Source organism: Phocoena phocoena, chromosome 13, assembly GCF_963924675.1.
Source record: "Phocoena phocoena chromosome 13, mPhoPho1.1, whole genome shotgun sequence".
Classification (NCBI taxonomy): Eukaryota; Metazoa; Chordata; class Mammalia; order Artiodactyla; family Phocoenidae; genus Phocoena; species Phocoena phocoena.
In genome coordinates, this window is record NC_089231.1 from 87342467 (window position 1) to 87370020 (window position 27554).

The 27554-nt window shown below is 46.5% G+C and overlaps 1 protein-coding gene across 2 annotated transcripts in view; it reads left to right on the forward strand.

The window, feature by feature from the left end:
* The window catches only part of GLT1D1 (glycosyltransferase 1 domain containing 1), an 89845-nt gene that overhangs the window by 53989 nt on the left and 8302 nt on the right, over nt 1-27554 (forward strand). For both annotated transcript variants that reach the window (XM_065890064.1, XM_065890065.1), the window contains 3 exons: nt 11535-11578; nt 12980-13100; nt 20715-20813. In XM_065890064.1, coding sequence (XP_065746136.1) covers nt 11535-11578; nt 12980-13100; nt 20715-20813 — 264 coding nt within the window. The remainder of the gene's footprint in view (nt 1-11534; nt 11579-12979; nt 13101-20714; nt 20814-27554) is intronic.

Consider the following 27554-nt stretch of genomic DNA (forward strand, 5'->3'; position numbering starts at 1 on the left):
CAGCTCAGTTGCCTACAGGTGAAGGATGCCATTTGTTTCATACAGGCTTCCTAAGTCATAGTCCTTTAGAAGAAACACTGTTGTATCGTTTTTTACATTAAACAATTAGGAAGGCTTTTTCCCTTCTCAGGACAAAGGTATTTATTCTGCCACTTGTTTTGGGAACATACAACTTTCCCTCTAACTTTAGTTTGCCTAATTTTAAAAGAGCAGTGAGTGTAAAAAATGTGTCTCTTTCCTCCTAATTTCACTGTAGGGAAACTTGTCCCTCAGGCTCCAGGTTGGGAGGCGGTAGGGGAGGGTGGAGACTGTGGCCAACTGTGCAATGAATGGTGGGCGGGGCACGATTCAGCCACAGCACGGTTTGCATTCCAAGATGCAGGCTCCCTTGTCAGCCTTGCAAGAGAAGCCACGATCCAGAGGCCTTTTTCTTCCTCTCTTTTGAAAAAATGCCCGTGTGTGTGAAATGTCTTATTTTTAACTACTGGGAACTAATTAGACAAATGTACTTATGCTTGTTCATGCGTGCACACACACACACACACACACACACACACACACACTGTCTCTCTCTCTCCCTCTCTCTCTCTCTCTCTGTTTGCCTTGTTGGCCCTACAAAATGGATCTCTGTATTTTCTCTTTTGTAACTTCCAGAGGGAGGCAATCCTAAGTGGTTTTGAGCAAAGGCTGTCACGACTTTGCCTATTAAGGATCAGGGAGCAGAGGGTGACGTGAGCTGGGCGGGGCAAAGCAGATTTGCAGGGACCGTGGAAAGACGTGTCTTGGGAAGCTTAAGTGCTTCCGCAATTCCAGGGGCCCCTCCTCTCTTTTTCCAAACTAGTCTAATAAATCTCTGATACACCCGAGGACAGGATGCTTACTGGGCAAATGCGGGCCTGGGACTAGTCTTGTAGAATGGCCCCCCCAAGGCCCCCGTGCGCCCGTTCTGAGGCTGCATCTTCAGCCACCGAGCTGGCTTGCTTGGGTGGAGGGAACACAGAGCAACAGGGAATGAGAGAGAGGAAGAGGAGCCATGACAGGGAGCTGTTGAGTGAAGGGTGGCGAAGAGTTCCGATCTGAGAGCTGCTAGCCCTTAAGTTCATTGCCATGAATTAGTAACAGTTCCCAAGCACTTCTTCCACAAGGCACTCCACTCTCTGTAATTAAAAGCCCTCAAGGAAACGGGGAAAGGCGTCCTTGGGTCGCAGATTTGCTGCGTAGCAAAACCAGCCGTAAGCACCTGGCACTGTGCCGGCAGGCACGCTCAGCCCAGAGCTTTACTGAGATTTGCCCAGTAAAGCGCGCGCACACGCGCACGCACACACACACACCAGAAACAAGCTTTATTAAACAATACTCTTATTCATGTATTTCACACACTGTTATTTTAAAAAACCTGTTCTGTGTCTCTGCTTTGCTATTCCATGTCATTAAAAGAAAGGTTATTTTTATTCCAAAATTGATTTCATGATGTGCTCCCTGATCTGAAGTTTGGACAACACTGACTTGGGCCATGCTTGATGGTGTGTGTGTGTGTGTGTGTGTGTGTGTGTGTGTGTTTCTCTCCATCCACTACACATATTCCCTCTTGAAAGCCAGTGCATTGGCTGCTTCCTCAGTGAAAGATTCCCTCCCCAAATCTTGGGCTGGCTCAGATGTGCTTCTCCTGACCCAAGCTCTTCCCCACTATCATTATAAGATTTCCAAGCATCTATCAGTTTTCAGCGTCAAGAATTCAATTTAACATCACTTTTTCTATTTTTTTTTAATGAAAGGTTCTTTATTTTTATTGCTGTGTTGGGTCTTCGTTTCTGTGCGAGGGCTTTCTCTAGTTGCGGCGAGCGGGGGCCACTCTTCATCGCGGTGCGCGGGCCTCTCGTTGCGGGGCACAGGCTCCAGACGCGCAGGCTCAGTAGTTGTTTGTGGCTCACAGGCTCCGGATGCGCAGGCTCAGTAGTTGTGGCGCACGGGCCTAGTTGCCCCGCGGCATGTGGGATCTTCCCAGACCAGGGCTCGAACCCGTGTCGCCTGCATTGGCAGGTGGACTCTCAACCACTGCGCCACCAGGGAAGTCCCCAACATCGCTTTTGAATTCAGATGTAGGAGGAGACTAAAAGGATTTTACACTTGACATTGAATATTTGCTACAATGTTATGGGTTAATATGCTGATCTTTTGGAAATAGATTTGAGAAGTGGGTCAGAGGTCAAATCTCATGACACATTAAGATTCATCTTGTAACCATTATCTCTTAGAGCAGATCAAACACCCTGAGTGTTACAATGATTTTTGACATCTACTGTGAGTACACTCTTCTTCCATTCATCTTTTTCTTTGTTAACTGCTAAGCTCAGTGATTGAATAAACTCTTCAAGTCTAAATTACACACTTTTGGAGGACTGTAGTCTTTCCAGGTCATGTGCAGGGTCTCTTAGTACAAAATTGCATTGCCTCTGTTAGTTAATTGTTATTAACTAACCTATTATTAGGGCCTGTTATTAGGGAATAATTGCAGTGCAAGCAGCAGTGATTCCCTCTCTCTCTGTCCACGTCTCTGTGTGGAGCCTGGTCAGATCTGAGACCCCAGTGAAGACCTGGCTACGCAGCTCAGCCAGTGCCCCCTTGGATGCCGCATCAGTCCAGCTTCAGCCCGAGGGAATTTATTAGGAGGTGACAAGGGCTACTAAGAGAATTGCTGCGGAGGCTGAAGACCAGGTTTGGCTGCATCCCTTGCTTAGTCTCTGGATCTTTCCCTTCAAGGTCCACGGTCCAGTGTGGGTTACATCCGCCATTCTGTAAGGAGAGGAACGGGCACCCGATTCCACTTCCACCAGACCACATGTGGTGGGAGGAGGTGAGGAAGACGCCCAGACGAAGAGGAAGAGGTGAAATGGATGCCAAATAGTCAAAGCAAAAAATGGATGAGCATGGCATATGCGGATTACCTGTTTGTTTTTATGAGTGCTCAAACAAGAACTGAATACTTTCATAGGTCAGAGCTCTTTTTCAAGACATACTAACAGAGTCAGTGCAGGCTAGAGGTGTGTCGGCCAGGACAGGGGAGCCCAGGGCCTGGACTGCATACCACATTCACATTGGTTCCTGCCATGTGCAATGGCCGGGCTCAGAAGGCATTTATCACACTCCTCTGGAATAGTATTGCTTTGCTTTTTGAGTGGCATCACCTTTCTGCCAACGATTTATAAAACAGGAGAGTAAATGTTCTTGTGTGTGCTTTATATTTTAGATATGATACATATGTTTCCTTCTGTGGTCATTCTTAGCAAGAACATTTCAAAAAGCGGGATCTGAGTCCCCTGTGAAATCTATCTAATCCTTCATTACTGTTTACTGCTGGCAAGTTAGTTAACACCTTTGGACCAAGATTGCATCATCTGTGTCAGGCAAAGTGTAGTCTTGCATGGCTGTGTAGTAGAGCGGTTGTGTGCTAGCTGGGTGCACTTCACTGCTCTGGGCCTCAGTTTTCCCCATCTGTAAAGTGGGTGTGACTAAGAAAACGTAACGTGCCTCATCGTTTCTTGAGAGGCCAAAATGAGTGCATACTTGGCCCAGCGCCTGGTTCGTAGGCAGCATTGTACGGGCATTAAATGAAAGAACTTTCTGTGCTGATGTTTCCTTTCTGTGTTGACATGCTAGAATTCTGTTTTAGCTGCAGAATGGTTTAAGGCATTGGTTTTCTATTAAACCTTCTTTGATCTCTTGGTACAACCGTCTCGGCAAAGCTTGTGGTTTCTGCTCGCAGTGGGGGGGCCCGGAGTGGGTGCATTTTCTGATACTCTTTGATAAGCATTGTGGTAGGAACATTCGGCTCGAGCACGACAGCTTAATGACTTTCCACCATAACTTCGTATATCAAAGATGACTTTCCTTAAGCCTGGGAGTTGAGACAATATACTTTGCTAGAAAGTAAATAAGCTTTAGAAGGAGGAAATGAGAATTTTCTCTGCTGCTTGCAGTGCTTTCACTTTTTAAAATTTCATAACATGTGCTTTCATTAAATAAAAATATCTACCCTTCTTTTTTCTTTGCCTTGTGTTTTGTTCCCCTTGGCTTCACTAAGAGATTTGAAAATGAACTGATGTGGAAGACAAACCCAGAAAAGTTTAATGCAGTTTGTACTTTCAACTTGAAACTTGATGTTATACCTTCAAAATTGTAGTTAAAGGGTTAGGTATTTCAGCTATCTTGTAAAAAAATTTTTTTCCCTTCATGAATTCTTTTCCCCTAAATAGTTAATCATGAGAACAGAAAAGTGTTAAAAAAAAATTAAAAACAGTGGGGCTTTCCTGGTGACGCAGTGCTTAATAATCTGCCTGCCAATGCAGGGGACACGGGTTCAAGCCCTGGTCCAGGAAGATCCCACATGCCGCGGAGCAGCTAAGCCCGTGAAACACAACTACCAAGCCTGCGAGCCACAACTACTGAAGCCCATGTGCCTAGAGCCTGTGCTCTGCAACAAGAGAAGCCACCGCAATGAGAAGCCCGCGCACCGCAATGAAGAGCAGACCCCGCTCGCCACAACTAGAGAAAGCCCGTGCACAGCAACGGAGACCCAATGCAGCCAAAAATAAATAAAATAAATTTATTTAAAAAAATTAAAAACAAGAAGAATTTCTAACTAAAATTTATCATAAGTAAAACGTGCATGTCAGAATTAACATGTATTGCCAAAAGAAGTCTTTCATTGCACTGTTTTATCTTTTCATGATGGGATGTTAGGGTTATAATGCAATTCAATGGTTTAGGATAATTTGAAGGAAAAGGATCAGAAGTGGGAAATGGAAAGGTAGAGCCAGTATAGAAGTAGCATGACGTTGGGAGGAAAATGAACATGTCTAAGGAGAAGAGATGGACAAGTACCCCAAAAAGTAGGCCCACTTTTGGTGGGAGGGGGTAGAAAAGTTTGGGAGGAGATGTTACTTCTGGTTTGGATAACTGGGCAGAGTTTCTCCGAAAGTTGACATTTGTCTGTGCCTTGGGGGATGAATGGGTTTTAGGGACAGAGGGTGGCATTCCTGGTGGAGAGGAAGACATGCAGTTAGGAGAGAGGTGAGAAGTGGAGAGTAAATGTTACGGAGTCCGTGCTCACATTGCCCACCGCACGACAGGCCAGCAAGTCAGGAAACGAGTAGCTGGGGCAAGGAACAGCAGCTTTATTTGGAAAGCCAGCAGACCGGAAAGATGGTGGACTAGTGTCCCAAAGAACCGTCTTCCCTGAGTCAGAATTCAGGCTTCTTTTATACTAAAAGTGGAGGGGGTGTGGTTGGTTGTCACAGACTTCTTGGAATCCTTTGTTCTTGCAGCTGTTCGTGAAAGTCGATCACACTGTTCCTGTACACTTCCAACAAGACAAATGTTATTCTCTGTCCTGCAGCTTTTTATCTCCGTGTGAATGGAAAAGTGTTATAGCTTTAAGAATGGGCTCTCCTGTGTATTCTAGGCTAGAGGCAACATTCTTAACTTGTAGCAAAAGCAATAGAGTACAACAGTTAAAGTAAAAGAAACAGATCCAATATGGAGTCAGATTTGTTCTTCCCTGTGACATAAATAAGTAAGTAGGTAGGGGTTCCATAACCCACATGGGCTTTGTATAAACTATATGATAAAAATCCTTTGAGTAGAAACCAGAGGGGCAGTGGAACTTGGGTAAGAGTGCCATCTCCAGAGTCAGACTGCCTGAGTTTGACTCCTGGCCCAGCACCTTCCTCGCTGTGTGATCCTGGCTAAGTTACACCGGCTCTCTGAGCTCCACTGTCCTCCCTCCTAAAGTGGGGATGATGATTGCAGGATTGTTAGCAAGAAGTAATGCACACATAGGACTTGGAATAGCGTAGGTCCAGAGTAAGCAGCGAGTGAGTACTGACTGTTAACAGCAACAGTTAGCAATATCTCATGTGTGGCTTTGAGTTTATTCTTTAAAGATCTTTCTGGCAATAGCATTGTGTTGGTAGTTCCTTGTGTCCCTCTGTAACCCCACTGTTGCCCCTAGCTTGCAGAGCTCCAGCCTAAGGACAAGGGGGCTGAGTAAGGAGGTCTCTGTTCAGTGGCTCCTGCAAAAATGACTGCCTGCAAGTCCACGGAGGGTGAAGCCCCCAGGAAGCAACTGACTACAAAAGCCTCTTGCGAGAGTTCTCCCCGAAGACCTAAAGAGACGTTTCTCCAAAGAAGGCATACAGATGGCCAACAGGTACATGGAAAGGTGCTCAACGTCGCTGACTATTAGAGAAATGCAAATCAAAACTACGATGAGGTACCACCTCACACTGGTCAGAATGGCCATCATCAAAAAGTCTACAAGTCATAATGCTGGAGAAGGTGTGGAGAAAAGGGAACCCTCCTACACAGTTGGGGGGAATGTAAGCTGGTGCAGCCACTACGGAGAACAGTATGTAGGTTTCTTAAAAAGCCAAAAATAGAGCTACCACATGATCCAGCAATCCCACTCCTGGGCATATATCTGGAAAAACCTATAGTCCTGAAAGGTACACGCACCCCAGTGTTCACAGCAGCACTATTCACAATAGCCAAGACATGGAAGCAGCCTACGTGTCCATCGACAGATGAATGGATAAAGAAGATGTGGTACATGTATACAATGGAGTATTACTCAGCCATAAAAAAGAATGAAAGAATGCCATCTGCAGCTACATGGATGCAACTAGAGCTTATCATACTAAGTGAAGTAAGTCAGACAAAGACAAATATCATATGATATCCCTTATGTGTGGAATTAAAGTATGACCCAAATGAACTTATTTTCAAAACAAACTCAGACACAGAGAACAGATTTGTGGTTGCTGGGGCGGGGCGGGGGGGGGGAGGGAGTTGGGGGGTAGAGGAGGGATGGAGTGGGAGTAGCAGATGCAAACTATTACATACAGAATGGATAAACAACAAGGTCCTACTGTAGAGCACAGGGAACTATGTTCAGTATCAAGAATATGAAGGTTACATATATATATACATACATATACATATATATATATAACTGGATCACTTTACTATATAGCAGAAATTAACACAACATTGTAAACCAACTATGCTTCAATAAAATAAAATAAAAAGAGTGCGCCCTGTACTGGAGAGGTGAAGAAACTCATCGTTACAGGACTGTAGCAGCTCGCGGAAAAAAGACGTTACCACGTCCACTGAACTTCTGATTGGCAGGCGTTCCTTCCCGTGTCTGGTGCGAGAAATTGCTCAGAACTTCCAAACAGATCTGCACTTTCAGAGTGCAGCTATCTGTGCTTTGAGAGAGGCCAGCAAAGCCCGTCTGGTTGTCTTTTTGGAAGACACCAGCCTGTGTGCGATCCATGCCCAATGGGTAATAGGCCAAGGGACACCCAGCCAGCATGCCGCTTACACCGAGAACATGCTTAAGATGACTCAGACGGGAAACCTTTCATTGTTTAAAAGAAGTTCTCTTCTTTGACAGTTCTGAACGTTAGGTTTTTTGCCCGCCGATGGACGCCAAAGGAACCTAAGTGTTTGATTGCTGACTGGAAAAATAGGGGGCAGAAATCAGGGATTGGCAGTTTTTCCAGTTTCATTTTGTATGTGCATTTTTAATGTAAAAGCAGAGACAGTAATTCAGGTCATAATGTTTCAGCAAACAAGCTTCAGAAGTTGAATTTTATAAAAATTATAAATAAACCTGTTAAAATATTCTGGATAATTCCAGCGTTTGGATTTTCTTAAAGCAAGTAAATTTCTTTTTTAAAAAATATTTATTGGAATATAGTTGGTTTGCAGTGTTGTGTTAATTTCAGGTGTACAGCACAGTGGTTCAGTTATACATATATACATATATGTATCTCTATTCTTTTTTAGATTCTTTTCCATTATAGATTATTACAAGATATTGAGTATAGTTATATACAAGATATTGAGTATAGTTATTGAGTATATATTATACAAGATATTGAGTAGAGCTATAAAGTAGGACCTTGTTGTTTACCTATTTTATATATAGTAATGTGTATCTATTAATACCAAACTCCTAATTTATCCCCCCCCCTTTCCCCTTTGGTAACCATAGTTTTGTTTTCTAGGTCTGTGAGTCTATTTCTGTTTTGTAAATAAGTTCGTTTGTATCCTTTTTTTAGATTCCATATAAAGCGATATCATATGATATTTAAAACAAGTAAATTTCCAGCTGACGGCAACTAAATGGTCTTTGCAGCATTTTAATCGTACGGTAGATTCCATCCATTCACGACACTTTTCTGAGTTGCTTTACATACCTGTGTTTAGTGGTTTGTGTCTTCTGTACTGTTCCTGCAAGTTTGTTATTAAAATAAATTAAGCTATAAAAAAAGTCTAGGAATAGTTTCAGTTTCTTTAGGCATCCAGATTTGCTGTGTCCGCCGTCAAAGTGATGTATGATCTCGGGGATGTAAGTGAGCTTTGCATTTCTGGTTCCTTGGGATACATCTCGGGCATATGAGTAGTTTGAAGGATTTGGGGTTACACACACACACACACAGCATTTCCTTGCCAAATGGAACTTAAATGAAGTTTCTGGAAAACACAAAATTATTCAGTTAGTATGATAAACTCTCTAGGGATATCATATTCATTAAACTGACTTGGATTGTAATTCCTGGTACGTACTGGTGAAGTGTGAATGAGAATAGAAGTTGAATCTGCTTTCACTTCTAAGCTCATCAGCAGTAACAGGACGCGCCGGCAGACACTGCATTCGTAAAATGTGCTCACACCCTCATCTGCCTCTATCTTTTTTTTTTTTTTTTTTTTGCGGTACGCGGGCCTCTCACTGTTGTGGCCTCTCCCGTTGCGGAGCACAGGCTCCGGACGCGCAGGCTCAGCGGCCATGGCTCACGGGCCCAGCCGCTCGCGGCACGTGGGATCTTCCCGGACCGGGGCACGAACCCGCGTCCCCTGCGTCGGCAGGCGGACTCTCAACCACTGCGCCACCAGGGAAGCCCTGCCTCTATCTTTGAAGACACGTTTAGAAATTTGTCTTAACACGTGCATAAATTTAAAAATATTTTGTCAGTTATTTTAAAATTGTTTTCATTGTTAACAACACCATTGGAGGGGTGGTGCAGGGCACAACCAGTCTATGGATTGTTTCATTGAAGAGTTTGCAGTTGGACGAACCAGATGTGATGAATATATTCTGCAGCTCCATCCTAACTAGGCTCACAGGGACGCTGTGACAGACGGAAAAGTATCCCTTAAGATCCTCTTGGTACCTCAGTAAGTAAATTGACCTGAGAAGAGCTCATTGTGCGCAAAGAGTGTTATAGTTTGGCCTCTGATGGTTGGGAATAAGGTGTGCTCCTCCGTGGGTACGATGATTACCTTCAGGTGTCCAGGTGTCTTTCTCTTGCTGAGAAGTGTGGCAGTGTCACTGGGAAAGTACACATTTGAGATTAAGTGTATACATATTTTTGTATTAGTGGTGCAATCTGCAGATTTCATTCTTCTTCTTTTCTGTTTTCTTCTACTACTTGTATAGCAGTTACTATGTCTCAGAAATCGCTGTAAGCGCTGAACGTGTTTCTCATTTTATGAGATGAAGAACCCAAGGCCCAGAGACGTCCATTAATGTATGCACGGCCATGTGACTAGTGACTGGTTTTGGGGGGGATTTCACCCAGGTGATCTGTCTCCAGAGCCCCTCTCAGCCTGTACCGCCTCTCTTTCTGGCCTCTGGATATCTACATACAAGTTTGCTTAAAAACACATGGCGTCAAAAATGTTGGTATAGCGGATCAGCTTGAAAACACTGCTCTTAAATTTTGCATTAATTCAACAAACATATCGACCACCAGGGATGCGATAGGACAAAACACGGTGCCTGTCGCAAAGGACACATTTCCTCCAGATGTGGAATAGTAGTGAAATGCAGACTCAAGCATATTAGATTGTAACTCATTAAAAAGTTGGACTTGGCTTTTTAATTAATTAATTTATTTTTTAGTTTTGGCTGGGTTGTGTCTTCGTTGCTACGTGCGGGCTTCGCTCTAGTTGCGGCGAGCGGGGGCTACTCTTCGTTGCGGTGCGCGGGCTTCTCGTGGCGGTGGCCTCTCTTGTTGCGGAGCATAGGTTCTTGGCGCACGGGCTTCAGTAGTTGTGGCTCGCGGGCTCTAGAGCACAGGCTCAGAAGTTGAGGCGCACGGGCTTAGTTGCTCCGCGGCGTGTGGGATCTTCCCGGACAAGGGATCGAACCCGTGTCCCATGCATTGGCAGGCGGATTCTTAACCACTGTGCCACCAGGGAAGACCTGGACTTGGCTTTTTAAAACTTGAAATATAATTCATATGCCATAAAATGCACCATTTTAAAGTATATAATCCAATGGTTTTTAGTATAGTCACAGAGTGTTGCTACCATCACTCCTATCTAATTCTGGAACATTTTCATCACCCCCTCAAAAATCCCATACTCATTAGCCGTCATGCCCCATTCTCCCCAGTCCCTAGCAACTACTAACCTACTTTCTTTCCCTATGGAATTGTCTATTCTGGACATTTCACATTAAAAAGAGCCACAATTTATGGCCTTTTGGGTCTGGCTTCTTTCACTTAGCATCATGTTTTCAAGGTTCATCCACATTGTAGCATAAATCAGTACTTCATTCCTTTTTGTGGCTGAATAATATTTCATTGTATGGACAGACCACATTTTTTTCCCCATGTATCAGCTCATGGATGTGCCCTTGGCTTTAAAATTGTGTGTCTGGGAAGGCTCCCTGTTAAAAATAAAATTTTAATGTGGTCAGATCCTTTGTCTTAGATGTACCAAGGGTTCCAACTCCTTCTGCCTCAAAGATCTTATGACAAAATCCACCACTGTAATGAACCAGACAATCCTTCCAGTGAAGTGTTGTGTTGTCCGATTTTCCCTTGACTATAAATGACTTCTGTTTCAAGACCTTGAGTTGGGTGGACGGCTCTTGCGCTTTTGTACCTGGGGCTTCACCAGGCTCTTATCTTACAGGCCAGACAGGAAACAGGGATATAGTTGTCCCCCTGTATCTGTGGGTTCTGCATTTGCGGATTCAACCAACCATGGATTGAAAATATTCAGAAAAAAAATTCCAGAAAGTTCCAAAAAGCAAAACTTGAATTTGCTGTGCATTGGCAATTATTCCATTGCATTTATATTATATTAGTATTGTCAGTAATCTAGAGGGATTTAAAGTATACAGGAGGATGTGCGTAGGTTATATGCAGGCACTACACCATCTTATATAAGGGACTTGAGCATCTGTGGATTTCAGTATCTGAAGGGGTCCTGGCACCAACCCCCTGTGGGACGACTGAGGGACGACTCTCTATGTATATTTCTTTAAACTTTCTCTCAAGTCCTTCTCTTTCCTTTATTACTTTGTAGTAGCTGGACTCGGGGGTATTATTTCCTATTTGATTTGTTTTTTCCCTTTCTGAATTGTTAGGTTTGGCTCTCTTGCCATAATCTGCAATTCTCTTGAGACTTAGATTCACTTCCGGCTTTTCCTAAAATCCGTCTTTGTCTCTTTTCAGGTTGATCCAGTGTTCACAAGGGAAGTAAAAGCCAAAGTAAAGAGGTAAGTATAGGTGTTTTGCAGGAGAGGAAACCTAGTGACCGATATATGATCCCAGTTCCCAAGCGCTCAACGTGTCCCAGGCTCTGTTCCCAGCAGTTTACTAATAATTCCTCCTTTAATCGCCTGTGCGATTAGGGTGATCCTGTGCCATCCTAGGCGCTATGATTTTCCCCATTTACAAGCCAGGAAGCTCATATCCTAGAAGCATCAGCAGTTCCCTAAGGGGTGGCAGCATGGACACACGTGTGAAGACGTGCAGCCTCAGTAGGTCAGGAAATTCCCAGGAAACCCACTTTGAGGTTACAGTTGTCACTGATCACATTGGCCAGAGCTGAAAAGACTTAAAACATCTGCTGGTGACGGTGAAAATTGCTGTCACCCCTTTAGAGGGCAGTTTGTCAGAGTCTTTGTTATCAATTGCATTTGTCTGCCAGTAACCCGATAACACTGGCTTACACACCCTGGCGCTTTACTGCTCACATAAAAAAAATCTGAGGTCGTTGGTCCAGGACCAAGTAAGACTTCAGCTCCTGTCTTGCTGTCCTGCGGTCCCTACCTGTGGCTTCCATCCCTAAGGTGACAGTGGCTGTAGAACTCACACATCACATTCCGAATTTTAAGTGGGGAGATGGGGAAGGGCAAGAGCCAGAAGGGTTACCTCCCATTTGGGTCAGCCCCTTTTTATGTGAATTTCCTCACACCCCCAGGATTCCAGCTCCTCTCACTGGCCACACCATCACCCCAGGGGACTGGGAAACTGATTTCATCCCCATATGCAATCAGCTGTCTTTACGTTGCTCATAGATACAGAATGCATGTATGTGAAAGTATAACCAATTATGTGAAAGGATAACCTCAAAATCCTGAGAATGGTGGAGAGGGGTAGGGGATGGAGAAGAATGTCCATACTTTTGGGTGAAAGAAAAAAGAAAACAAAACAAAACCTATGTGACAAAGTGCTGGGAACCTGGGTATTGGTTGAGTTTCTCTATTTTACTATTTCTCTCTGTTTATGACACATCTATGATTCTCTTTCTGTGTATCTTTAAAAAAGACTTTGAAGAAAGGTTGCATTATTAGGAAAGGTTTGTTTTCTAAATCATTCAGAGAAAAATGGCAAGAGCTGTATCTCTGACGTCCAGTATCTGAGAAGCACGTGTCTCCTTGGTCAGAGGGCTTCAGAATGACGGCGGGTGTGTTAACAGGCTTCCTCTCTCTCTTATCAGGGATGGATGTAGAATAGATTCTCACTCCAGTATGGTTTTCTGTATTGAATCCTTTAGCAGTGATGCTTCCCTGTGGATCTAGGGGATTTCTCCAAAATCGTCGTCTCCCCTTCTCCCAGCCCCTCCCCGTAAGATTCCCAGCCGTAAGCTCTCTCTCTGCTCCGTGTTGTTCCAGGACCCCTGGGGTACGATTGATCGGGGAGATGGCTCGGGAAGACCTCCACGCGGTCGTGAAGAATTGCTTCGCGGTGGTGAATAGCTCTGTCTCTGAAGGCATGTCAGCCGCAATCCTGGAGGTAATGATCTAATGGGTACTGAAAGTGGAAATATGAAATTGTCCATCACCCCTTTTCTCAGTTATGGAGGTGATGCCTTTGTCAATAACATTGTGCGCTTCTCGAAGCTAACAAAGTGAAACGGCATTTCCTCGGGAGTTCTAAAGTAGTTTTAAAGTTCTGTCTGGGGCTTAAGAATACTATTTTCTTTCTCCTTGCCATTTTTCCTTGCCAGCTACAAAATGAAATAAAACTAGGATAGTGTCGCCTCTCTGACTCGCCACTTAGCTTCAACGGGAAGGCGGCTGAGGCTATGACGGGTCGGGACAGGATGTGGGGTGAAGGTGTGTTTTGTAGGGAGCCTCCTTTTGTCTTGATGTCTCCTCCCTCTTTTCAGTGTGTCCTATGATCCCAGAATTTAGGGCATAAGAAAGGGTTGGGCTTGGATTTCCCGGGCGGTCCGGTGGTTAAGACTCTGCGCTTCCACTGCAGGGGGCACGAGTTCGATCCCTGGTTGGGGAACAAAGATCCCGCAGGCACTGGCGCAGCCAAAGAACAAAAGAAAGAAAGGGTTGGGCTTGCGCACATGGTGGGGGGTGGGGCTTCGTACACGGAGAAGAGTAGATGCAGATGGCACAAGGCGGTGGGGGTGAGTGTGGACCTCACCTCTCTGTCTGGTGTTCAGCTCTGAAAATCTCTTACATTACTTGGGCTAAGTGTGCACAGCCCAGCACAACCGTGCAGTCTGTTGCTGGAGTTATCTGTGTTTTGCAGGGAGAGGCTGAGATAAAAAGCCCCTGCGCTTGATCCTGGCAGCCTCTGGATTGAGCGTATCAGCTCCTGGGTTAGAGGGACTTAATCCAACCTCACAGCCCTTTGCAATCTCTTCTCCTCACTGAGCGTTTTATGTGATGGGGTGTATTACCAGGATCTCTTAAACTGCTTCATGCCGATGACCTGAGTAATCCCCAGTGTGCCTCTAATGCAAAAGGATTTTCCTTTCCCTTATTTCGCTGTCGGTTCACAGCACACTGCGTTCCTTTTCAAGAGTGATCTTGGCAAAGAGGAGACTCTGTCCCTCCCGTCATAACCAGCATTCGGTGCTGGATTTTCTTCATATCATTAAATCACAAGCCATCCCTCGCATGGCGTCTCCTTTAGTTCTCACACAATAGATGCCTTGTTAAGTCCTCGTGGTTAGCGCGTGATAAAACTTGCTGTAGAAACAGAAACGTTTGGTGATTGGCCCTGCAGGTCTTTAAATCGCGTTTCACATCCCCTTTCTCACGGTGCTAGTTTCTTACTTCAGGGTCTACTTAGAGCGATGCTATTATTTTATCCTAAGTATTTGTAACATCCATTTATTCCTTTGGATGTTAGTTGAATTTACCAGCCAAAGTTACACTTTGTGAATTTCAGTGTTTCAGAGACCCTGATAAATAGTTAAAGCAGGAAAAAAAATCATGCTCCCTAAATTTAAGAAATGACTGATGTCCACGTCTAATATTTTCTGTGAATTGGCATCATTTAAAAAAGCAAACAAAGAAAACCAAAAACAAAATACTGTGGGCGGGGGTGGTATATACTGACGCCTGTAATTCCGGTGTGGAGAAGCTTTCGAAGCACAGAGCTTGGATTGGTACCATGTTCATCTTCAGCCAGATGTTTGACTACCTCAGTCTAAGCCTAATGATTAGCATTAATCTCCGTTGTGCTTTAGAATCAGCTTTGGACTAGAGCCACTGGAGCGATACATTGTACTCTCCCTGTTAGCTTTAAAAATGTCTGTTCTTACAGTACCACGTCCTCGAGCCATTGCCGGATCGCTCCTTTGTATGTAAATACACATTTTTTTTTCTCCCCCAACTTCTTAAGAAAAGGTAAAGTGGAATTCGGGAATGCTTTTCTAAGCAGGGCACACAGCAGTTCACTGCAGATTGAGTTGCTATCAAATTTCATTTACTTCAAAGGAAAGGCAGCTGTTAGCAATTCTGTGTGCCTTCCAATGTGGACACTGTGTTCCTTTTGAAAATTCCAAAATAACCTTTGGGCTGAGGGTTTTGAATGAAACTGATTTTAGAGGAGTCGTGTGGAGGGTGGATTTCATTAGAATCAATTCAAAGAACCAAAGCGGTTAATCACAGAATAAGTGCATATCACTTTTGAAGGAAGGGATCCTTTGACCTTTCAGAATTGACTTTGTTTTGTCATGGAAGCATGTAAAAATCCATTTGCTGTGGCACACTTCTTTTCTTTTGCTGATAAACTCCAAAAATCAAGCGTTAGCTGGACGCCCGGGCAGTAGAGTGGACATCCCTGCAACGAATCTGTGGTTTCAGGTTTGGGCTTATGATGGAGTTGAATTCTACACAGAATTAGAAGAATACAAAAAATTATTATTATTAATTTTTGTTTTGTTTTGGCCGTGTGGCATGCGGGATCTTAGTTCCCCGACCAGGGATCGAACCTGGGCCCCCTGCAGTGGAAGCGCGGAGTCCTGACCACTGGACCTCCGGGGAAGTCCCAGAAAGTTATTTGCTTATCCCACACTTCCTCACTGGGCTGTCCTCCCTGCCCTGGAGCGCGCGCGCGCACACACACACACACACACACACACACACACACACACACACACACACCCCCAACCTCCAGGTCAAAGTTTTCACTGCCCCGAGGAGAGGAAGGCATCTTCTAAAGCAAAGAGCAGTAAAAAGGTAATTCTTGGGCTCTTAGCTTCCAGGCCCAGGACCTAGTGATGAAAGATTCATTTCAGGGCTTTTCAAGGATAACTGTGACCCTGTGTCATTTGACCTTGGCTAATTTCAAAAGTGTGTGGGGCAGACCTGTGCCCTTCCCACTTTTAAAACGGGAGGGCTTTTGGAGTTGTCACAACTAGGAGGCTGCTCCTTGCAGTTAGTTTGGCGTGGAGGGAGTGCAGACAGGCAGAGCATTTTTCAATGTGCAAGACGGTCTTTGCGTCAAAGGTCTGTCCGCAAGATGCCATTGGCGTCCCCGTCGAGAAGCGCTCTAAACTCCGTGGGGTCAGATCCGAACCCCGTGCACGCACATCAGTGGGGCACTCGGACCAGCCGCATCCCCACGTGACAAGCAGTGATCACGGTGCTGGACGTATGCCCAGTTAAGGCCGCTGAAATGCACGCAGACCTCTCTGCAAGGAAATCTGGACCCCAGAGGTTTCAACCTAGGGTGTGCGTCAGAATTCCCCCTGAAGCTTAAAAAACCATCGGTATGCACAGCGGCGCCCTGCAAAAGCTCTCTTGGCTGTGCTGACGCGGAGCCCTGGCGGCCGTGCTTCCAAAGGCTCTTCTGCGTGTAGACTGGGGGCCGTGTCTCTGGAAACCTCTGTTAACCCCACTGAAGACGGTGCACCAGCGACAGAACTTTTCAAAAAGGTCAGATAGGAAGCTTCCACCTACCTGCTGGAAGGTTGAAGAGCTCATCAGGGGGCAAGAGAAATTCAGTGACTGCAAACTCGACCGGCTGTTAGGTGCCCCTTCAGCCCTGATGTTTCCTCTTTTCTGTCCCAAAACGGGGCCCCAGATTCCAGGTTTGAGTGACTCTCTGCTCCAAGCCCCACCCCCTCCACTGCCCCTTTCCCTCCACTGTCACGACCAGAAGGGGTTCAGAGGGCGAGCTCGCCCATCTCCAAACACCATCTCACCCGAGACATTGCCAGGCCCGGTTCTCGTCAGGACCAGCGTCACAGCACTGCTGTGTTCCAGGACTTTGCCTTTCTTGCAGACACAGTTTGTTTTGAAAGAGGTGACTTCGCACCTGAAGAAAGTGACTTGTGAATCAACCATCTGATTCCTTAATGCCATGTCTTGGCTCTATGAAAATAGCATTTCCACGTGCTTACTTATTCTTAAGATGCCTCCTTTCTTGTTTCTCTTTTTTCTTTTGTTGGCGTATAGTTGATTTACAATATTTTGTTAGTTTTAGGTGTACAGCAAAGTGATTCAGTTATACATATGTATATCTATGTATCTATATTCTTTTTTTCTGATTCTTTTCTATTATACGTTATTACAAGATATTGAATATAGTTCCCTGTGCTATACGGTAAATCCTTGCTGTTTATCAAGACGTCTCCTTTCTTAAAGACAGTTTATTTTTAAGAGGGGGCTTCGAAATTAGTTTTCTCTGAATATACAGCTTTCAGAGAACATTTAAGTATCATCTTCCTCCACCCAGCTCACAACTTCAAGACTCAGATTGTATTTCTCTCTCCTTTTTTTTTTTTTTTTTTTTTTGCGGCATGCAGGCCTCTCACTGTTGTGGCCTCTCCCGTTGCGGAGCACAGGCTCCGGACGCGCAGGCTCAGCGGCCATGGCTCACGGGCCCAGCCGCTCCGTGGCATGTGGGATCCTCCCGGACCGGGGCACGAGCCCGTGTCCCCTGCATCGGCAGGCGGACTCTCAACCACTGCGCCACCAGAGAAGCCCTCTCTTTCTTCTTGAGGTATAGTTGATGTACCTTGTAAGTTTCAGATGTTCACCATAGTGATTCACAATTTTTAAAGGTTATACTCCATTAATAGTTATTATAAAATATTGGCTATATGCCCTGTGCTGTACAGTATATCCTGGTAGCTTATTTATTTTATATGTAGTAGTTTGTACCTCTTAAGCCCCTACCCCTATCTTTCCCCTCCCCCTTCCCTCTCCCCACTGGTGACCACTAGTTTGTTCTCTGTATCTGTGAGTCTGCTTCTTCTTTGTTTGTTTTTTTTTGGGGGGGGGATTCCACATATAAGTGATATCACACAGTATTTGTCTTTCTCTTTCTGACTTATTTCACTTAGCGTCACGCCCTCCAAGTTCATCCATGTCGTTGCAAATGGCAGCATTTCCAGATTGAATTTCATTCTTTCCGCTGAACTGCAGTTTTCCTTGAAGGCAAGGAGCATGTCCTCTGCAACCTTGAACCCTCCCCCAATAATCGATAATCAATAAATATTCATTGGATTGAGCAAAGCTAAACTACTACACGGTATCACCTTTTTGACTCGCCTTTAATCAGCTGGTCTCATCGCCCAAACCTCCAGTGTCTTGCCCTTTGCAGGTTGATGATTATTTGTTGAGTGAGGGACAAGGAATGGGTGATCTCACTGGCCCACGGCCTTACTTGTGTGTTGGGTACTTGGTGTGCTCTGGTTGATATACAAGTAAGTCTATACTACAGGAGGAATGATGGGATCTTTTTTATTTTTTGCTGAAACAGGGATATAAACTCTGTCCTCCCTCAGGATCGGCCGGTTCTGAGATTCTCTGATGGCCAGTTTTATAGATCTACACTTACATCTTCATATCTGTATTTATAGAATCTCCTCTCAATCTGTGTGTCTGCCACAGTTTCTCTAAAATGCACCGGTGCTCAACGACATCAGTGGATAAATGTACCATTTGGATTGGAAGATGCTCCAGGGCCCAGCTGGGACAGGGAACAATGAGAACAGAGCTAGCCGTGTGCCCTGACGTGTGTGATCAGCCTCTAGCGAGCCTCCCCTCATCCCCTCATCGGTGGGATGAGATGAGACAGTCTGGAAGGTCTCAGCTACGTGGAGGATTCTGCAGTCCCTTGACAGATGCCTAGAAATGGAATCACAGTGGGCCATGCCAGTTTGATGAGCTAATGACCTGAACAGGGTGACGAGCAGGGAAAGGAGCCATCAGACATCATGTCGTCTCACTCACCTTGACTATATTACGACCCTGTAACTTACACAGTCAATGTCAGCTTAAGCCATCAACCACTTAAGTGGTATTTGTGCAGAATGACATCTGAAATTTTCATTTATGCTGGAAAGTGTAGCCCCTCGTTCCCAAATGATAAAACTGGAGCCCAGGAAGAGGGCCGGTACCGGGTGTCGAACTTCGACTCCATTTCCCCAGAATGACTGATGAGCAATGAATTTGAGACCCGCCATGTTAGTCGAGGGCAAAGCCTCCACCAGGGCAAGACCAAGGTCTCACAAGTCCTGGCTTGTGCCCTTCTCCAAAATACCAGATTGCACCCACGGTATGTCAGAACCCAGGGTCCAACCAGTGGGTTCATAAAGCACCTGTGACCCTAACGTCGAGACGTGGCCGTTTTGGGTGACTTTTTGCCTGTGCTGCCGAGTTTCTTTGTTCCTGAATGTAGTGACAGTGGAAGGTCCCGATTTTTACCCTACAAGACGAGAGCGGAATATCACGACTTGGAGGCTTTCTGTGACCATGAAAGGCCACCATGAGAGGCTGTCGCGGTGCTGGGGAGGGGACTCTGAAGCTGGGGGCAAGCAGGAGGGCTCCGGTCCGAGCAGCCAGCCAGCTCCACTGCCGTCCCCGATGGTGGGAACAGCACAGTCTCCGGGGGGGCAGAAAGGAGGGCTGTCCTCTCCTCCGACCTTATGCAGGGACTGGGTCTCAAACTCAACGTGTACTGGGAAGATACAGGCGACACAGAACCAGAAAACCAGGTGAGCTCACCAAGAAAACTGCTGACGAGAGAAGATGATCCTAGTGTGAACCGTTGACTTACGATTAATTTACGTTCAGATGCTTCTGGAACTTTTGATCCACAAGCATTGGTTGAGCTCTTAACTATGTGTCACACATGGCCCCGGGCACTTGGGCGTTGGTGGCGTTTGTGCCATATGAAGTCCTTGGTGTCAGAGCTTCCCATGGTAATATACTAAGCGGCTGAGATTGGGGAACTTTACCTTTCTGAAAACCGAATGTCACCCCTTCGTGACCAAATGTTTATTACGTGAAATGAGACACCGCCTGCCGAATTGGAGTGCCTAAAACATCCTTGTGTAGAGTAAGAGCCGGAATATTGGTTTGCTGATAGCATCCCCTCAGGGCTGCCTCTGGACACCAAGGTGTGAAGGGATGTCCCTCTCACCTGCTGAAAGGCACCTGTCACATGAAAGCTGGGCTGGCCCCTGTGAAAGTCACCATGGGAGAGTCCATGCAGGGAGCTGAAATGGAGCTGGGAAGGGCTGGCCTAATCCTGTATGTTTCTAAATGCCCCCCTACCGGGCAGGGGAGGCCAACACTGCATGCCACGCTTCTGGGCATCTTTCTGAGGCCTCGATGCCGGGTTGTGCCGACTATGGGGTGCCCCAGCCTGGCTGATCCCAGCCCTTTGGGACTGGAAAGGCTGCTTAGTGGATAATCGGAATGATAAATCGTGCTTCTCCTCACTGCTGTGCGCGTGCCAAAGGGACGTGTGCAGTCCTGGTGGCATTCGTATGGCTGGCTCTGGGAGAAGATTACTCATCAGGGAAGGTAACGACGGTAGTTAAAAATGTATACTCCACGCTGCCGCCGAAGAAGTTGGAGAGAGAGGGTTTCTTTGTGACGTGGCAGTAACGACGTCAGACAGACCATTACAGCATGTAGTTTCCCAAGACTCGCAAATACAGTCAGTCATTAAGATTCAGTATGTAGTTGGAAAGTCTGGGGTTTGGACTGGGAAATCATTTTCGGCAAGCTTTTGGGGTACTTTTTGTGCGGTGCAAGGGGTCCAGTTAAGCTAAGAAGTTATTCTCCCACAGACTGGCTCATCTGGCCACAGAAGCTCTTAGAGCGATCGCCCACCTCTCCTTTGTTCTTTTCGTCCTTGCAGGCAATGGATTTGGAAGTCCCTGTGTTGGCAAGGAACATCCCTGGGAACGCGGCAGTGGTGAAGCACGGAGTTACAGGATTGCTGTTTTCCGACCCTCAGGTAAAGGAGGGTCATTTCCCCATGTTCACCTGGTCTGAGTAGCTTTCGTCTGTGTGCGGTGATCAAGATTCTGTGATTTGCGTCTTTGTGATTAGCTCTTGGCGTTCCCTTTATAATCAGTAGGAGAGAGTGTGCAACACTGTTTCACCGTTGTCACGTGGGCAGCTGCCTGGACGTGTCACTAAAAGAAACCTAGGGACTTTCAAGAAAGTCGAGACTTGAGTTCTATTTCTGAGGCCTCTGGTGATGATCATTGTGACCTTGAGCCAGTCCCTTCCCCTCTTATATGCTTGGGTTTCTGGTTTCTTTTTTTTTATTTTATTTTATTGAAGTATAGTAAATTTATAGTACTGTGTTAATTTCTGCTACCCAGCACGGTGACAGTTATACATTATGGACGTATTTTTTCATATTCTCCATGATGGTTTATCACAGGATACTGAATGCAGTTCCCTGTGCGCTACAGTAGAACTTGTTTGTCTGTCCGTCCTACAGATAGTATTGGGTTGGCCAAGAAGTTCGTTCAGGTTTTTCTGTAAGATGTTACTTTTTGGCCAACCCGATAGTTTGCATGTGCTAACCCCAAACTCCCAAACAGACTTCTGGTTTCTGAAGCAGGCACTCTTCAGATAGCCATCCTACACTTCCAGGACATCTCCTGGTGTTCAGAAGACTGCCATATATCTGGTCCCTTGCAATCCTTCAAAGCAGTGTACGGAAGAGGCAGTGTAGTTGTGTTTATACACGTGTGTATCTGAAATTAAAATAAAGGTGAATGCAGCTGATAGTGGGCCCAGCTGGTGGAGCCAGTGTCACCTGGGGCACACCTGTGTGCCAGGACCTCCCAGGACGTGTGTGAAGGGGTTCCGGTCACAGAGTCTGAGGTTCCAAGAATGTGCCTATACTTGAAGCCCTTGGGACCCTGTGCAGGGCGTGGAGCCTGAGTCTCCAAGCTGTGTCTTGGCCTCCGTACGATTACAAGAGCTAATTATAACTCTTGCTCTTAGAGGTGTGATGTGGGCTGAAGGGGTTGATACACAGGGCTGAGCGGTGGTCACGGCACGCGGTCAGGGCTCTGGGTCCCCGTTATCAGCAAAAGGAGAGCCCATCGCTGCTGCCTACGGCTCGTGTTCGGTGGCAGCAAAAAAAGAATCTTAGGCCCACCCTTTGCTCTTCAAGTCTTTAGATTTAGAAATCAGGTTCTTGTCACTATCATCTTTATGAAGGCACATGTTATATAACAGAAATAAAGGGATTTAGACTTACAAGCTCGGGTCAACGCCAGTATTTGAAAATGCCGTTTTTCACCTTTCCTATGGCAGACATTTAATCCCACTTCGCTTCCCCTTCCCTCGGGGAGGGGCGGGATTGCAGGGAGTCGGGCATCACCAGGTGCTGTGTGGATGCAGCCGCTCACCTGGGAAGCAACTGAAAGAGCAAAGGGCAGGCCCGGGCTTATCAGTTACCGTCTAACAAAAGGCACATCTAACACGAATGCCTTTCCTTTGAATAGCGGCCCCTAAAAGCTGAAACACGAAGAGTATGCAGCGGTTCCTTGCCGATCCCCCAGACAAAGGCATATGGCTTTTTACCACGTTCTGCATCTCCCAACGTCAACGCCAGCCAAGCTGGGGGTCACAGACTATTGTCTCCCCGTGGGCAAAGAGATTTTATTTTCATCTCCCCAAACCCCATGTCTGTTTATCTTATAGCTCAGTTTCAGAGCACTGTAATTTTGTCAGTGAGTGTCTGAATAGCCATCACTTATAAATGGCTGTATCGGGTCCAGTGCTAGAACGACTTCATTTCACATTCCTTGTAAGGCATTCCTTTCAATATTTGCAAATAACTGTCCTGTCTCCGACACGTCCAAGTTATTTCTGCGTTACCGGCTTCCTGTGAGTTACCAGACACAGTTCCGCAGCACTCATACAGTTAAGGCATGGGCTTATTTTGTTCCCAGCGCTTTAATGTTACTTTTACAAAGGATGTTACAAAAGAACAGAACGCTCTAGGGGGGAGCATCTGGGGGGAGGCTGCGTTTTCTTAACACGTTTTGAAAAGCGTGCTCGACGCGGCTGTCACACGTGACTTTGTTTTATAGTCACGAGCAGACTCGACCTAGCACGGAGTGGGAGCTGTTGCTTCAGAGCAGACATGCATTTTCCGTAAGTCAGTGGCCTTGGTTACTGTCGTCTAGCTCAGGAGCGCAGACGGAAGCAGCCACTGGTTTGTCGCCAGTGTTTGCAAGGTTTATTCCAAGTGTGCATTCAAATACGTATTCAAAGCTCCATATCACTTATTGAGAAGGGACTTCCATGCCAGGGTGTCAGCCTCATAAAGTTAATGTAGATAAATGCATAGACAGATAGATACATAGATACAGACAGACAGACATATCGAATGCAGAAAAATCATACTTTGGATTTTCAACAAAACGATGATTAAAAGTATTCAGCTGTGGTAGGAACAAAATAATCTCTATTTTTATACACCTCAGCCCCGGAAAACCTTAATTGAAGTGAAGCTTTCCAAACCTACTAAACGTTGATTTTTTTTTTTTTTTTTTTTTTTTGGTTACTGCGACAGTCCCATTCTTTTTCTTTTTAAGAAGAAAAGAGCTGAGCTATTTTATGGCCACATTCTATAGCTTCAAAATTAAAATCCATTTGACATTTAATAGAAACTGTGGATCCATTTCCTCTCTCAAGGACAGACTTTTGAAGTGTGGCCCAAACTAATTTCGCTGGGAGGTTCTGTTTGTTTTTTAGGCAACTATAAAAAAAGTCATAACTTTCGGAATAATGATGATGACGACAGCTAACATTTAGCGCATGTGTGTTACGTGCCGGTGTCTGTTCTTTGCCATCAGCATGGATTTACACTTCTATTAAGACTGTTTCATTTTAAATCTTTGACTTTTGATGGTCCATGAACAGTTTAACGTTTGGAAGAAGCAAGGCGTGTTGGAGACACATCAGCCTCCAAACTTTTGTTTGGGCAGAGCTGTGCTTGGGTCTTGAGTTTTCCCCCTCGAAATCTGAGCGATCCTGGACACGTTTCTTCTTCCTGTGCTCGTTCCTTGATCCGTAAGATGCAGATAACGATGCCCGTCTTCGGGGAACAGCAGAAAGCACGTGGGGTGGAGTGCCGTCCTTGGGCTCAGAGGAAAGCCGCGTGGACGCAGAGTTAATCACGTTCACGGTGCGCCGCTGGGTGAAGTTGTTTGCTGCCGCTCGGGAGCTGTACGGTCTGCTGAGCTCTTAGGTTTAAGCAGTGGACTTAAGCTCAGTACAGCGAGACGTTCTCCTTGTGAAATCTGGCCAGCGTCATGCAAAATATCATTTCTCTCTTTCTTCTTTTTATTTTTTACTTAAAACAATTTTTAACTTTTTAACCAAACATTTAGAGTTCTTAGATGTTAAATACAACTGTGATGTGTAAGCCCCCAACCAGTCCCTCTGAAATGTAAAAGCACAGATGCAGGCTCGACCAGTGTTTGTTGGATTTCCATTTAAGCCCAGAGGAAACTCTGGGCAAACTCTATGTGAACTAAAATGGAAGTCAGTCCAACATTTTTTTTTTGCATGGATTTGTCCACAGGGTGACCATATTGTTCATTGTGAAAAACCAGGTACCTTTGAGAGTGAAAGGGGTGTTATTGATAATTATGCTGGGATGACGGCCATGAACCTGAACCAAATGACCTAGGTAAGGACCGTCTGCTTGAAGAGCTGGGATCAGATGCATAGCTGGTATTTGTTAGGGATCAAGGGTGCGTCCAGCCACGTAGGGGAGGCACAGTTTTCTAATAGCCACGTTGAAAGAAAATAAAAAGAAACAGATGAAATTCATATCAATAATATATTTTATTTAACTTCACCTATCCAAACTTGCATCATCTCAACATGTAATCGATATAAACAATGTTTTTCCCCATCCCACCTGCCCGTAGAACTGACCGTTGGTTTCAGTGCAATATAAACAATTTTTAATGAGATCTTTACATTTTTTTTTTTCGAGACTCTGAAATCCTGCGTGTATTTTACCCACCAGCTCATCTCAGCCTGGAGATTAAATTTGTATCGAAATACTTGGTTTGCATTGAGACTCCATACCATTTGCAGCTGAAAAAGTAGATTCACGTGTCCAGGTTGTTGCAAGTATACTTGTAAAGCTTTGTAATACCTGAATCAAGCACCAGTGTCAAAATTTCAGTTTAAGTCCATTCAAGTGAATAATTTAAAATGCAGTTCCCGGGCACACTGGCCACATTTCCAGAGCTCAGAGTGGGTGCTGGGCAGCACTGCTCCCCGGAGAGGGAGCGATGGGGCAGGTGGTCCCAGCCAGGCCTCCTCTGTGTGCCGGGCACCACTATAGGGACCTTGCCTGTTTCTCTTACTAATCCTCACGGGAACCCCACACAGGTGTTACTGTGATGATCCCAGAGAGGGTGAGGCATTTACCTTCGAAGCTCAGCGGGAGATGACAGGGCTGGGACTCGAGGTCTCAGCCTGATGGGTGCTCGGCCACCCCTGAGAGCGTTTGCATGGTTCCTCGTGTGGCTGTCTCTCCCTCTGTCTCTGTCTTTCCTTCTTTCTCTGTCTCTGTTTTTCCCTCTATCTCTGTATGTCTCTGTCTCTACCTTTGTCTCTGTCTCTCACTCTCTGACTCTCCCTCTCTCTGTCTTTGCATCTCTCTCTCCTTCTTTGTCTGTCTCTGGCTCTGCCTGTGTCTCTGGCTCTCGCCCAGTTTTCTGTGCCTGTCTCTCCTCCTCTCTGTGTCTCTTTCTCCCATCTCCATCTTTCCTTCTTTCTTTATCTCCGTTTGTTTCTGTCTTTCCCTCTATTTCTTTCTCTCGCCCTCTATCTGTGTCTCTCTCTCGGTGTCTGTGTCTCTCCCTCTGTCTCTGTCTCTGTCTCTGTCTCCCTCACCATCTCTCTCTTTCTCCCTCCCTCCCCTCCTCTGTTGCCTGGGCAGAGAGGGGACACTCTTCCATGGGACCATCCTCTAAAAGGATTCTGCTCACCACTTTGTCCGACTTCTTGGGGAGAACGGACCTCTTTCTAAGGCCCAGTCCTGCTTCGCTTCTCGGCCTGTGGCTGGTCCCTGGGGTCACAATGACCCAGAGGGCTGGAGGTGGTGGGGGCAAAGGGACGCCTCGGGTGGGCACAGCGCTGAGCAGTGCTGCACAGAGTCGGGCTTGGCCAGGTGAGAAGGACGAGGATGGAGCCACCAGGTGAGGCTCGCCGCTCTGGAAAGGCCAGGCCAGGCCAGGAGCCAATGAGGGATGGAGCGCAGGGCCCTTCCCGGCTCTGGTCCAGGCTTTTGCACTCCCGGCCGGCAGGCAAAGTCTGACGTTCTCTTAAAATAGGAGGACGGGAGGACCGTTTTTCTCTGCTTGTGGACTCTCCACCCGCCTTTACAGGGCAGGAGCTGCATCTCGGAACTGACCTTCTGGCCTGACCTCTGCTGGCCGCCCGTGTCTCACAGGCTGCGTGTGCGACTCTCAGACCCGCCGGCTGTGCACACCCGCTCTGTGTGTGAACAAGCACCTTGTGGTTTGGGGGCTTTTTGTTTTTTTTTTGAAAGTGAGACTGTTTAGCTACTTTATTAGATATATTCAGTTTCAAGGCTCTGACCATCCATAATCGCCATGATGCAAAACATGTGTTCACGTGTAAAAATACCCCTTCAACACGCTTTAAGAGGAATAACTGTGTTTTGCAATCTATGCGGCATGAAATAGAATTTGATGCTTAGAAAACCAACTAATTGTAGTTTGGGGGCTTGCGATCGGGAGAGCGGCCTGCCTGACCCAGCCTGACCACACCAAAGGGACCCTCGGCCCCAGCGCTGCCGGCCGGTGCCCTGCCCATCACCCTGTGAGTTTGTCCCTCTTCCGGGGGGCCTGGTGACAAGATGTCGGTACAGCAAACGTGGTGCCCAGCCCGCTCCAGGAATCAGCCCTGTAGGTGCGTTTGCAGCTGATCCTGAAATTCAGAGTAAGGAGATGATGGTGACTTCTTGGCACTGGCAGAATTCAGGTGCAGGTGCCGGTGCAGGATCCTCGGGGGCTGCAGCTGCCAGGGTGATGCTGTAGCAGAAGGCGCGGGACCCCGGCAGCCAGCTCAGGCCCCTCCCCGCGGCCTCCCGGCCAGTGCGGCGTGTACACACACGAGCAGCCCCGCACCACCGTCCTGGGCTCTGTATCTACGTGCTGCTTCCATCCGTCCCCGCCTCTCAGGGGCTCTGTCCCCAGAATACTGCTGTATCCAGACCCTTACACCCTCCCCCCATTCCAAGGCACTACTGGGTCTTGTCCGGACGTTTAGAATAGCTTCCTCCGCTCCATCCCACGCACTCTCCTCCTAGCAGCCAAAGGGACCTTTATAAGATGCAGATGCCGTCCCATCCATCCCCGCTGCAAAACCCCTCTGTGTCTTCCTGTGGCCGTAGAGAAAAGACACCTCCCGACTCGGCTTCCGGGGCTTCACGCCTCTCTTCCTCTGCTCCCTGCCCACCCCTGGTTCTTCCCGCAGCCGGGCCGCCGGGAGCATCCTTCCCCCTCGGCTTCACTGTCTCTTTCTTGAGAGGCTTTCCCGGTCACCCTCCCCCATCTTCTCCATCCCCCCCACCCCCGCCCTGTGCTGTTCCTTCGTAACCCTCCCCGCAGTTCACACGCGCGCCCTTGCTTTTATCATACATGACCTCCCCACCCGAATGAATGATGCCCCCCAG